Source organism: Tasmannia lanceolata, unplaced genomic scaffold (genome assembly GCF_043159265.1).
Source record: "Tasmannia lanceolata isolate RefF3 unplaced genomic scaffold, GAP_Taslan_0.1 ptg000020l, whole genome shotgun sequence".
NCBI classification, from domain to species: domain Eukaryota; kingdom Viridiplantae; phylum Streptophyta; class Magnoliopsida; order Canellales; family Winteraceae; genus Tasmannia; species Tasmannia lanceolata.
In genome coordinates, this window is record NW_027518697.1 from 24,794,766 (window position 1) to 24,808,471 (window position 13,706).

Below are 13,706 nucleotides of genomic sequence, written 5' to 3' on the forward strand. Positions count from 1 at the left end.
ATAAACCGCTGTCAACACTTCGTTTATCTTTTGGACTGGTGCTGGAATGTAGTCCCAGTCCACTTTAATATTTTGTAATGCAGGATGGGACTACTGGTCCCGATTGCTATCTTAATATTAATGAAATATGTCAACTTTAAAAAAAAAATAGGCGAGAAGGAGCACGGGGATCCATTGGCGTGCTGCCGTCGTGCCTATGTCAGATCCTGTTACATGTTGCCAATTCTGACCCCAACAATCTCCTACTTGGGAGAGACCACTTAGAGTCAAGACTTTCGTTACTGGCAAAGCTTACAATGCGAAAAAATTAAGAGGTAAAAAAGCCACCAGGAAGGTCAAACAATGCAAAAATGTGTACACACAAAATGCATCAAACAACTACAATTCCAGTTGTATTATAGCATAATTCCAAACAAATTTGAAATCAGATGTGCATGGAGAGTACATACCCCACTCCACACACATTAAAAAAACATGGCTGATAAAAACCCATCTCGATCTCGAGAAATTTGAACCAAAATAAAATAGGAAGGTAGAAAAATTAATGCATTTGGGTTTCAAATAGAAACCAATCTCAATTGTTTGTAATGTTAACCAAGAAAGAAGCAAAATCAGCAAGTACATTTCAATTTCAATAAAAATTGAATAGAAGAAAATGAACTAGTAAAGAAGTACACAAGAAAAAAAATCCTAGTGAGAGAGAGAGAGAGAGAGAGAGAGAGAGAGAGAGGTGAAAACACTATACTGTGGCTCTGGAGTGTAAAATTCTGATTTTCTACTTATTCTTGGATGAATTACAAGTAGAATCCATTGCCCTTATATAGAGCACTTACATGATGAATATAGAAAGAAGATCATGGTAAACACGGGAAGAGATAAGAGTAGAATATTCTAATCTAACCTAGTTACTAGTTTAATCTAGGTGCCTAATCTAGCAAGGTTACCCTTTAACCAACTTGCTTAATCTACCACTGTGATGATCCAACGGTGGTATTTCGACCCAATCTGACAGTGAGATCTGACATATTCTAACATGGAGGTGGTGTGGAAAAACATGTGCAGCTTATGCAAGGGCAGGACAAGCAATGCACTCAAGTTATGGGTGCCACGTAGACAAGACAGTTGCAGGCATTGGCTAAGCCCCCTACTATACACGCTCTTTAGATTAGGTTTTTTTTCCTTTGTTTTTAATGCACATCTCATGCTCTCCTCAGTCACCATCTCCTAAAGTCTTTCTTTTGCGTGCCCCTTTCTCACACCAGGTTCTCAAGGGTTCTATGATTTTTTTTCATAGCAGTCAAACCTACCCCCAAGGGCATGCTTGGCAAACATAAAAAAAATCCATGGAATATTTGTGACGCCAGTTTGTGAGAAAGTGTTTCAGTTGAAAGCCATCGGCGTGGTCGATCCGTGCGAGTGGTTCTGTGGTCTGTGGTGATGTGTGGGCATGCCAATTGTAATGAACAATTCAAAAATCAATTCGAGGGTGTCGATGACCGAATTTGCATCCTCTGGGATTGGATTTTAGGCGATTGGGAAGAAAAGGCGAATGCCACTTCTTCCTTGGTCTCTAATGCCTTTCTCGACAGAAAGGACTTCTGTAGAATGGCGTGATACCAAATTATAATGTCGACACACATAATGTGAACAACTTGTGGTAAATGCTGATGCGCATTGAGCGCAGACGACGCCATTGATTCACGTATAGTACAAATGACTCTCATTATCGATAGATATCCGAGTAACTCGCTAACAAAATGACACAAATAGACATAGTGCGAGGGGTAAGGAATTAAAGAGGAATGCCCCCTGGAGAAGGTGAATCCATTATGTCATGTTAAGTGCGTACATGGGTTTCACTTGGCCTGAATAAATTATCTAGATTTTAGCCATTGGTAGGATTATGAATAGGATTATCTTTCTATCTATTAGTTAGATTAGAATTATCAGTTTTATTTGTCTTTTATTTCATTAGTCTGTGGAGTCTTAATAGGGTAGGATTCTATATTAGATGAGAGACTTGTCCTAGTTTTGTGGTGTTGAACGATTTATGTAATTTGTATTTAACGTAATGAATGAGAAGAAAACGGCATTAGAAACTTTATTCAAGAAAAGTGTGTATTTGAGCACAAAGGGGGACCGACCCTTCCCTCGAAGCGGGTCAAGAGGCTGATCTTCCCTTAGAGAAGATCAAATCCGTTGCGAACTGGATCGGGTTCTTAACATGTCATGTCTTTAGTTCAAGAGGACAAGCTAAAACTACGAAAGTAAATGCCAGTACAGGACAAGTAAAGGATAATTGATAAATGCCAAGACATTTTTTTATGTTTGGTTTTGAGTCCCCTCCTTCTGAGGCAGTCGCTCCTTTTTACAGCCTTTCGCCCGTAACGGCTCACCATTGTCTCACATTCTTCTCACATTCCTTGATCCTTGAGAGAGGGAACTTGTAATAACCTCCCACTTCCGCTTCCAATTCTCACATGTTCCCTTGTTTCATGAAATTGCAGCCTGTATCTTCTGGAAAATGACAGCTGGCATGCAAATCCTTTGACTCTAACATCCAAGCACCTGCCGATTGGGTCGGTCTCGCCGCTCTCGCGCGTGAATTATGTCAAGTTAAAAAATGGGTGTAAATAGAAAAGGAGACTTGAGAGGAGTGAGAGGTGCATGAGAAGTCCTAAAAAATAAGGAAAAAAATAGGCTACTTAGATATTCCCCCGGTTTGCGACCCTTTTTCATGCCTTCCTTACTCACTCTCAAATTCCTCTCTCCAGCCCTTGTCATCTAGATTGACAGTTCTAAGGCTGTGTTCGGATTGTAGGAATCAGGAGTGGGAATCGGGATCTCATTCTAATTCCACACGATTCTGACATTTGTTTAAATAAAAGAGTAAGGAATCAAGGCGGCAAAACTGACACTAGGGTGAATTAGAAGGGTAAAATGCCAGAATCTGTTTTCTGCCCCAAGATGAGGGATATTTTGATTCGACCTAAATGAAATTTTCATTATAAAATTCTAAATTAAAAATATGGGATTTGCAAGCATCCATAGCAGAAGGCATACTGCAGATGGCATGTTGCATGTGAGAGCAGCCACATCATGAATGAAGACAAAATCTGCTGAAAAGTGAGCCAGTGTGGCTCCTCTCACATGCAACATCCCATCTGTGAAATCCATTACGGATCTCTAACAATATTATTTTTAGTTTCTTTTCCTATTCCGCTCAAGGGAGAATCGGAATAGGAATGTGAATATGATGCGGAGGGGTTCCCTATCCGAGCAGTCCAAAGGCAGCCCAAAAACCTTATACTTAGAATACTGATGCTGGCACTACAATGTTTTGATAAGTTCCTTATCCAGGCAGTCCAAACGCAGCCCGAAAAACGTTATTCTTAGAATACTAATATTGACACTACAATGTATTGATAAGTTCCCTATCCGAGAATTCCAAACGCAGCCCAAAAACGTTACACTAAAATACTGATATTGGCACTACACTGTTTTGGTAATTACACCAAATCATCTTGTCGTTTATTATTTAAACAACTGTCAAAGCTTATTATTACGGTTCCCAAAAAGCGAGTCAATTAAAGAACAGAAGACAAGATGAGTTTGTGCGATTATTAAAAAATAGTAGTGCCAATATTAGAACCCTATACTCCACAGTCCGTATAGAAGAAAGGGTTCCCTCCCACCATTGCTTTTGAAACTCTCTCCCCTCATCTTTGTTTCTCCAATGGCTAGCGGTAGTAACCCTTGGCATATTCTTCTGAATGATGACGACTACGAAGAAGAATACGAAGAGCTGTTGGACCGCCTTCCTATAGCAGTAAGGGCTCGACTGGATCGTCGTCCTGGTTTTGCACATCCCCCTCTAGTCCAAGATGTGGATGAAGATACTGATGATGATGGAGGAGAAGAATGGTCTTCTGGTGGGATTTCACCTAATTCAGAACAAGAAGAAGAAGAGGAGGGAAGAGGAGGAGAAGATAATGATGATTCTGTAGGGAACGCAATCGCTACTACCGTCGATGTGACGGACTCTGACTCTGCGTCTTGCACGATTTGTATGGAACCCTGGTCCTCCCAAGGCCCTCATCGTATCTGGTACGTTCAACCATCCCTATTCAATTTTTATTTAGAGAAACCTTCAGTTTATGATGATATCCCTCTAATTATGTGATAAATTTAGGATTTCACTAATTCTTGGATACATTACAAAGAGCCCAAAGAGTGTTTATATAGAACACTCATGGGATAAACATAGAAAGAGATACCGATAAGAAAGGAAAGAGATGAACATAATCTAATCTAATTACCTATTCAAATCAGTATGCCTAAACTATGCCTAATCAATCTAAGATCTTGAGAGATCTGATTTTATTCTCTAACATGCCCCCTCAAACGTATATGGATTGAAAATAGATATACGTTTGATTACAATGAATATCCCCCAAGAAATGTAAAAATTTTGCCAATTTTGTTGCAAGTTGTCACGATTGATATCTGCTTGATGTATGTTGCCAATATTGTTGAAGATGATGGATGTTGGCAGCCTGTTGTTGAAGAATGTGTCGCATTAAAAAGGTGAGCCGCCAAAGGCTTCAATGAACTTGATTGAAATCAAGCCTGAATGGGCGAGTCATTAGGCCGATTAGAATATCGAACCTTCTGAAAATGGGTCACAATGGACGAAGCCAGAATGGGCAAGAAATGAGTCACAATGGACAAATGCCGGAATGAGCAAGAAATGGCCTCTATGGGCAAAAGAAAGCCTCAATGGGCAGACTTCACAGGTCAGCTTGAGATACCGATCCTTATGAAAGAGAGAAATTGCTCTCTCAGGCACGAACCTCAAGGAGAGAAGCCCCTCAACTGAGTAGAGCTCCTATTTCAGGCACGCACCACAAAGAGGTACCTCAACCGAAATAGGCGAAAGACAAAAATATAAAGAAGAGAGAAAAGAAATAGAAGGGAAAGCGACAAATAGCGACTAGGAATGGTGGCAACAATTATTGACTAAAAATTGGACATTGGGAAAAAGTGTGCAAATATCAAATATGTGTTTTGAAAATGCAAATTCCTTTTTTTTTTTCTTTTTTTGTAAAGGTGTTGACAGCAAAATAAGGAGACTGTGTAATTTGTACAAGATGAAGAGAGGGGCGCATTCAAGAAGATAAGGGGTTATTGAAGGCAACCAAGAAAGTCTTGAAAATTAGATGGGAAAAGAATGCAAGGAGATTGAGCAAGAATGCTAAGGATGCAAGGAGATTGAAACTAATGAAGCTGGTAAGGAAGGCACTACTAGTGGTGTTAATTTGAGAAAGAGAATGTGGGAGCAATGGTGGCCGGGCGGACGGCTAGATCGGCCGTCCGCCCGAGAGAGCAGCTATTTGTCTTGTGGTCACTCCAAGATCGGTGGCTCTGATACCATGATAAATTTAGGATTTCACTAATTCTTGGATACATTACAAAGAGCCCAAAGAGTGTTTATATAGAACACTCATGGGATAAACATAGAAAGAGATACTGATAAGAACGGAAAGAGATAAACATAATCTAATCTAATTACCTATTCAAATCAGTATGCCTAAACTATGCCTAATCAATCTAAGATCTTGAGAGATCTGATTTTATTCTCTAACATTAACTACATCTAAATTGTAGAAAGAAAAAAATTCTCAAGGAAACTTTTCCATCAAAAATGTTTTTCCTGCAATCCAAACATGGCCTTATGGTTTTGTGTTTTTCCCTCATTTCTCGAATCATTCGCGAGGGCAGTCAGTGTTAGGTACCTAACTGATGACGCCAAAATTCGTACCTGAGAATCAGATGAGCGTTGTAGACAGATTCAGCTGTTCGGGTTGGTAGGGCTCCGATCTGTGTGTGCCTGCGCTCACAGAAAACAACGTTAGAGGGGCCCTCGGAGGGAGAACTCCAGGGGCACCCTCCGACGCTCAAGTCAGAAATCGGCGTCAACAATATCTAAGCAAAATACTAAGAGAGAAAGAGAGTGTTTTGAGGGTAGAGGAAGATGATCCCCTTGGAGCGTGGGGGTACCTTTTTATAGGAGGGGAGGCTCATGATGTCCATGGCTCCAATCAGGCCTTTGATTTAGCCCACATGGGGCGTGATGGATGGTGGATAAGATCGTGGAGATATGATTTCCTAGAATTATGGGCGGAGATCGTGGAAAGTGGCCTTGGCGGGATGTTTTGAATTTGAATGAAGCGCCTTATGCGTAACGGTTGCCCGGATTGATCACTTAATGACGGGATTCACACGATCTTATCTGGCTTCTCTTGAGGGTTGGTGCCGGTCCGAGGGAAAACATTGTGGCGCCTTCTCGCGAGTAGGTGTCGATAGTTCCTTGTACGAGTTTATGTTGACCCGGTTATGTGTTAAGGTTTGGTCTGAGGGTCGGTGCCGGGTATACCGATTTTACCCCCAACATACTGCCCCCTACTTCCTTGCTTGTCCCGTTATGCGAGTTAAGGAAGTAGTTAAGCTTTTGAGAGGTAGCCCGGTACTGACCTACTTGCTATTAACTGCTTGGTGATAATGGAGTTGAGGCGTCCTTGGTGGAAACTTGAAATAAATTTAAAGCGTCGTATCGTTCACACTTCCTTGAGCCGTTTTCGGGTCGAGGAAGTAGCTCCAGGCTTTGGAGATCTTTTAAGATCTTTCGGTACCGACCTTTCATAAGGTTCTTTTAGATGCTCGGTCGAGCTTACTGAAGTTATGGAGTCTATCCTTGGTGTATCCGAGCTATGAGAAGCCTGGCGGAGATCCTTTGTTGGAGTCCAAGTTGTCTCCTTCGACCTTTGGAGGTTGGATGGCTTTGAGGAGGGGCCATCGATGATGGAGAAGGTAGACGCTCTATCGAGCCCACTCAGGGCTACGGATTTTTTTTTTTTTTTTGGGTGTACCTTTTGTTGAAGAATTTGGAGAAGGTAGACACTCTACCGATCCTCTCGGGGCGTCGGATTCCGAGTGCACCTAACGTTGGAGAATTTGGAGACGGTAGACACTCTACCGATCCTCTCGGGGCGTCGGATTTCGAGTGGACCTAACGTTGGAGAATTTGGAGAAGGTAGACACTCTACCGAGCCTCTCAGGGCGTCGATTTTCGAGTGTACCTAACGTTGGAGAATTTGGATAAGGTAGACACTCTACCGAGCCTCTCGGGGCGTCGGTTTTAGAGCGTACCTTTCGTTGGAGAAATTCGGCGATGGCAGACACTCTACCGAGCCTTGTAGGGCGTCGGTTTTAGAGTGTATCTTACGTTGGAAAAATTCGGCGATGGTAGACACTCTACCGAACCTCGTAGGGCGTCGGTTTTAGAGCGTACCTTTCGTTGGAGAAATTCGGCGATGGCAGACACTCTACCGAGCCTCGTAGGGCATCGGTTTTAGAGCGTACCTTACGTTGGAAAAATTTGGCGATGGTAGACACTCTACCGAGCCTCGTAGGGCGTCAGTTTTAGAGTGTACCTTACGTTGGAGAAATTCGGCGATGGTAGACACTCTACCGAGCCTCGTAGGGCGTCGGTTTTAGAGTGTACCTTACGTTGGAGAAATTGGTGTGGGTAGACCCTTTACCGAGCCTCAAGGGGCGTCGGTTTTTGGTCTCACCTTTTGCCAAAGAATTTGGTGCAAGTAGACCCTTTACCGAGCCTCAAGGGGCGTTGGTTTTTGGTCCCACCTTTTGCCGGAGAATTTGGTGTAGGTAGACCCTTTACCGAGCCTCAAGGGGCGTCGGTTTTTTGTCCCACCTTTTGCCGGAGAATTTGATGTAGGTAGACCCTTTACCGAGCCTCAAGGGATGTCGGTTTTTGGTCTCTCCTTTTGCGGGAGAATTTGGTATAGGTAGACCTTTTACCGAGCCTCAAGGGGCGTCGATTTTTTGTCTCACCTTTTGCCGGAGAATTTGTGTAGGTAGACCCTTTACCGAGCCTCAAGTGGCGTTGGTTTTTTGTCTTACCTTTTGCCGAAGAATTTGGTGTAGGTAGACCCTTTACTGAGCCTCAAGGGGCGTCGGTTTTTGGTCTCACCTTTTGCATGAGAATTTGGTGTAGGTAGACCCTTTACCGAGCCTCAAGGGGCGTCGGTTTTTGGTCTCTCCTTTTGTCGGAGAATTTGGTGTAGGTAGACCCTTTACCGAGCCTCAAGGGGCGTCGGTTTTTGGTCTCACCTTTTGCCGGAGAATTTGTGTAGGTAGACCCTTTACCGAGCGTCAAGGGGCATTGATTTTTGGTCTCACCTTTAGTTCTTCGGCACGTCGGTCGTTGTTCTCTCGAGTGATCTGCTCGGAAGTAACAGACCTACTCGCCTTGACTCAGAACGAGACTTTTACCCATGATGTTTTGTGGTGATTTCCGGGGGATCAGACCCGGTCACGCACATATCATCTCAGGGAACCCTTTTATTCGGATGGCCCTGGGGCCCATCCAGTGGGCGTTAACTTCTTTATATAAAGTTAACTACCGGTTCGTTCGATCTAGAGGTTTATAATTTGGCGAGTAAACACTGGAGATGCTAAGAGCTTGTCCGATGGGCGTCAACCTTAAGAGGTTAACTAGGGTCGGTGACCTTCTACCTCTTGGGTTTATGATCGAACCGCCCTTGGTGATACCCGGAGAAACATTGGAGATGGGGTAGTTGACCGTTTACCCGTTGGGTGTATGGTCGATCCGCCCTTGTAGATACCCGGAGAAACATTGGGGATGGGGTCGGTGACCGTTTACCCGTTGGGTGTCTGGTCGATCTGCCCTTGTAGATACTCGGAGAAACATTGGGGATGGGGTCGGTGACCGTTTACCCGTTGGGTGTATGGTCGATCCGCCCTTGTAGATACCCGGAGAAACGTTGGAGATGGGGTCGGTGACCTTTTACCTCTTGGGTGTATGGTCGATCCGCCCTTACTCGGGTCGTCCGAGGTACGGAGATGGTCAACGATGATGAGGGTTGGTGACCGTCTACCTCAAGGCGTCCCTTGGGTTTATGGTCGATCCACCCTTGGAGATAATTGCCCGATGCTTTTTTGCTCAACGGCGGAGTTTATCGGCGTAGCTTCTTTATTATGCTGGGTGGAATCCTAATAGATGGAGATATCGTTTTCCAGATCTGCAAGCTGAAAAATCTTTCACACAAAAAACACACTTCAAATGGATTAAGCCTAACATCCAAACTAACCCCCAAGCTTTTAATAAAAGAAGAGTGTTTCTTTTAGAATGAGAGTGGGGGTGTAAATAATAATTTCCTGCAAAAAAGGAAAGTTAAACGGAATAAAAAGGAAAATGATACCGCTGTCCTGAATAATTTTGCTGCTTTTGATGGGTGAAGCTTCAACCTCGGAAGGGATTTCCTTTAGCTCGGCTGGATCATATCGGCGAAGCTCGATTTTAGGGGAGAATATTGGCTCTGTCGGACCATGTAAGGGAAGTTAGTCTTTGAAGGAAATCCTTGGCGAGAGTCGGTCTAGAGGTTTTCAAATTGTCCTTGGCGGAGCTTTGAAGCTCGACCCTGAAGGAGATCCTTGGTGAGGGTCAGTATAGAGCTTGTCGGCGAAGCTCGATTTCCGGAGAGGACATTGGTCGGATCTTGTTGGGAAAACTCGGCCTTGAAGGAGATCGTTGGCGAGGTTCGGTCTAGAGCTTTTCAACTTGTCCTTGGCGGAGCTTTGAAGCTCGGCCTTGAAGGAGATCCTTGGTGAGGGTCGGTATAGAGCTTGTCGGCGAAGCTCGATTTCCGGAGAGGACATTGGTCGGATCTTGCTGGGAAAGCTCAGCCTTGAAGGAGATCCTTGGCGAGGTATCGTCTAGAGCTTTTCAACTTTTCCTTGGCGGAACTTTGAAGCTCGACCTTGAAGGAGATCCTTGGTGAGGGTTGGTATAGAGCTTGTAGGCGAAGTTCGATTTCCAGAGAGGACATTGGTCGGATCTTGTTGGAAAAGCTCGGTTTTGAAGGAGATCCTTGGCGAGGGTCGGTGGTTCTTTATAAGAATCTCGAGGTGAAGCTCGAGTTTGGACGTAACCCTTGGCTAGGCCAGATCTAAGCGGCGAAGCTCGGCTTAGAGCTTTGTAGCTCATCTTTGGAACTTTTAAGCTTGGCCTTAGTATAGCTTTGATGTTCTGATTGGACCCCTTCATGTTGAATGTGAAAAGAGAGTGGCGTTGAGAAGGATCGGTAGAGATACTAGTGATGCCACAGTTGAAGTTGATGATCTTCCCCACCACGTTATTCTTTTTAGATCGTCTTTGGCGGAGCATGTTAGTGGGCATTGGCGCAATCGTAGGCATGCCTGCGGACGTTGATCCATGGGGAATAATGTGAATATTGTAATGAGAATGGTTCTCTAAACATGTAATCTCTTATACATACACTCTTGCAAATTGAAGCCCCTAGGCATTTTTTGCTAAAATTCCACATGGTCGTCCTCTTGCTTTTCTCTTTTTCTCATTCTCGCTTCTTTGCTTTATTTACGAGGGACAACTCATATCACATTTGGAATTTTATGAAAAGCAACTTTCATCCTACTGTTTAACAGTTGAATAAAATATAAATATGCATGACCGTTGCATATGCAAATGGCAACAACTAAGCTAATTTCAAGCGGGCCTTTTATTATGGACTCTTACATATCCAATGCTACCTTAATCGTTTATAGTTATGGAGATTTTGGAAAAGATCTTGTACGTCCAAGCTCTTAATAGAATAGAGCTATGCAGCATGCTTTGCAAAATTGGCTAATATTTAGGAAATCCAGCCTGGTCATTTATATCCCTACAAATTAGCCACTAGATTTCTAGTTTAAAAAAAAAAAAGGATTTCCTAATATCATCCTTGAATAATGGCTCCTTTAATTTTAGCTAATCAAACCCTTCTTTACATTTAATTTTCCTACTATATCTCTAAAATCACAATGCCATATCCCTAAAATCTCTCCTCAACCCTTGCTATTATTGGCAGAGAGTTAATTACTTTTTTTTTTCTTTTTTACTCTCTGCCAATATGAGCTCTTGTCTCCTCCAAATGCATGGAGACAAGATAAGACAACGAGTGCTTTAGCAGTATATGAAGAGTCTATGTGGTTTTATCAAAAGCACATCTTGAACCAAATGGCCCACAAAGATATTCTTTTAAATTTTAACACATGCCAGCAAATAACTTTTTGATCTATAAAAAGGGGGTGCAAGTATCAACGAAAGGGGGTGCCGTGGTTATTGAAAGGTGATTTCAGTCACAAAGTTGTCCTCTTCTTCTGGACGACGGAAAAACAGGGTGGCTTCCAAACAAGCACTCACCTCGGGTGCACGACATTCCATTCAAGGATGTTGCGCCTTCGGCCGATGAAGTCTGGGGTTCGGTCTCCTTCCGGAAAGGCACCGGTGGCCGGAAATTGCCACGGAAACTACTCCCTGGGTTCCGGCGAGTTGATCTCCTCTTATGTTATTCCTTTATTAGAAATATATACCATTGATAAAGAATATATAGAGGGAAGGAAAGATGGAACCTGGTTTCCCCAAATATCTTTGAACAAATCCTTACGCTCTTCGCGGGTGATGGATCCAATCTTAAATCTTATCATCCGAGTCGTAGGATTCCGACTGGCTCTTGGCTTTGACGATGAGCGATTTGGGAGAGGTTTTCGGCACAGCGTAAAATCGACAACGAGATTGCTCCATCACGGTGTAGATTTGTCGTGCGGGTTTCACGTCTTGCCCCCCAATGCTTTTCCGGATGGAGATCCAAGAGAGGTGTTCGATCTCTTGCCCCCAGCATGCCCTTCTTTGGAATTAGTGTCATGCTTAGATTTTTTTTTTATTATTTATTTCGAGTCCCATGGATGACGCCAATCTGATGACGCCAAAATTCGTACCTGAGAATCGGATGAGCGTTGTAGATGGATCTGGCTGTTCGGGTCGGTAGGGCTCTGATCTGTGTGTGCCTGTGCTCACAGAAAACGTTAGAAGGGCCCCCGGAGGGGAACTCCGGGGGCACCCTCTGAAGCTCAAGTCAGAAATCGGCGTCAACAGTATCTAAGCAAAATACTAAGAGAGAAAGAGAGCGTTTTTGGCGTAGAGGAAGATGATCCCCTTTGAGCGTGGGGGTACCTTTTTATAGGAGGGGAGGCCTATGATGTCCATGGCGCAAATCAGGCCTTTGATTTAGCCTACGTGGGGCGGATGGGTGGAGGATAAGATCGCGGAGATATGATTTCCTAGAATTATGGGCAGAGATCGTGGAAAGTGGCCTTGGCGGGATGTTTTGAATTTGAATGAAGAGCCTTATGCGTAACGGTTGCCCATATTGATCGCTTAATGACGAGATTCCTGTGATCTTATCTCGCTTCTCTTGAGGGTCGGTGCTGGTCCAAGGGGAAACGTTGTGGCGCCTTCTCGTGAGTAGGTGTCGATAGTTCCTTGTACGAGTTTATGTTGACCAGGTTGCGTGTTAAGGTTTGGTCTGAGGGTCGGTAACGGGTATATCGATTTTACCCCCAACACTTACAAATACGCCAAAAGAGGGATTGAGCATCCAGCTCATTTGTTCCTCAACGGTCGGAAGTTCGATCCCTGCTTACCTACCAAAAACAAATTACGCCATAAGCTTGGGAGCTGATGGAATGCTTTAGGCTAAGCCCTTTAAACCTGTCGCATACCAGGCTTGGTCCCACGTAGTCTCATACTTAGGCAGGCCCTGACTAAGAACCATAACATTCTATTATGCTTCTGCTTCTGTCAAAGCGCCGTTGATGCAGCACCGTGAAGAAAATTTTAGGAAAGGGGGTGAAAAGAGGAGAAGAAGAGAATAGATGAGAAAATAAGAGAAGAATAGATGAGAAAATAAGAGAAGAATAGAAGAAGAATAGGGGAAGAAGAAGAAGAAGAGAGGGAAGAATAGGAGAAGAGAAGTAGAAGAAGAAGATGAGAAGAGGAGAACAAAGGGAAGAATAGAAATCTTTAGAGGGGAGAGATATTACTTCAATAAATCATCCAAAGTTTCAAATAAAGCTGTAAAGAGGCCTATATATAGGCAAATAAACAACCTAAAAGATAGAAACCTACTAAAATAAGAATTCCTAAAAATAACATTAAAATCCTAGAAACTAATAACATAAAAATAAAAATACTAGAAGCTAAATAATGCGGAAATAAATTCTAATATCTGCATCATTCTCCCCCGCTTGAAAAGAACTCGCCCTAGATCAAATACGTAGATGATCCACTCAAGCAGCATGAGTCGCAATCTTTCGGCGTCACTCTTGATGTGTAATGCTTGTAACAACGGTGAGAAGTGTCTGAAATGCCGACGGAGTGAGAGGGAAGAAATCGCCCATGTAGAACCCTAAATGCGCAAACCTCTCCTGACAAGTAGTGTAGCGGGGAAAATGGCAACGTACTCCTCCTGGATCGGTGGGATCGGCATAACAGCAATGGGCAGTACCAATCCATAACTAGTCTCAATAAGGGCATCATCTATTGGTATCACATCAGGTGCAATGGAATCAACAACAAAGTTATCTGCTAGAATCGTATCCGGCATAGTGATATCAGAAGGGCAATCCTCCTGATCAATCTGCGTAACAAGCGTCTTTGTGTCAGCACAAATCTCGACAATCTGCTCAGCCGGCTCAAAAATAGTGCAATCCTCAACAATATGCTCTCGAACATCCATCTCAAGTAATGGCTCATCAAGCAAGGC

General features: G+C 43.5%; 1 protein-coding gene across 2 annotated transcripts in view; it reads left to right on the forward strand.

Moving 5' to 3' along the window:
- Positions 1–3,696: 3,696 nt before the first annotated feature.
- The window catches only part of LOC143854471 (uncharacterized), a 63,495-nt gene continuing 53,485 nt past the window's right edge, over positions 3,697–13,706 (forward strand). For both annotated transcript variants that reach the window (XM_077364465.1, XM_077364466.1), the window contains exon 1: positions 3,697–4,107. In XM_077364465.1, the coding sequence (XP_077220580.1) occupies positions 3,737–4,107 (371 nt within the window). In that variant the 5' untranslated portion in view covers positions 3,697–3,736. The remainder of the gene's footprint in view (positions 4,108–13,706) is intronic.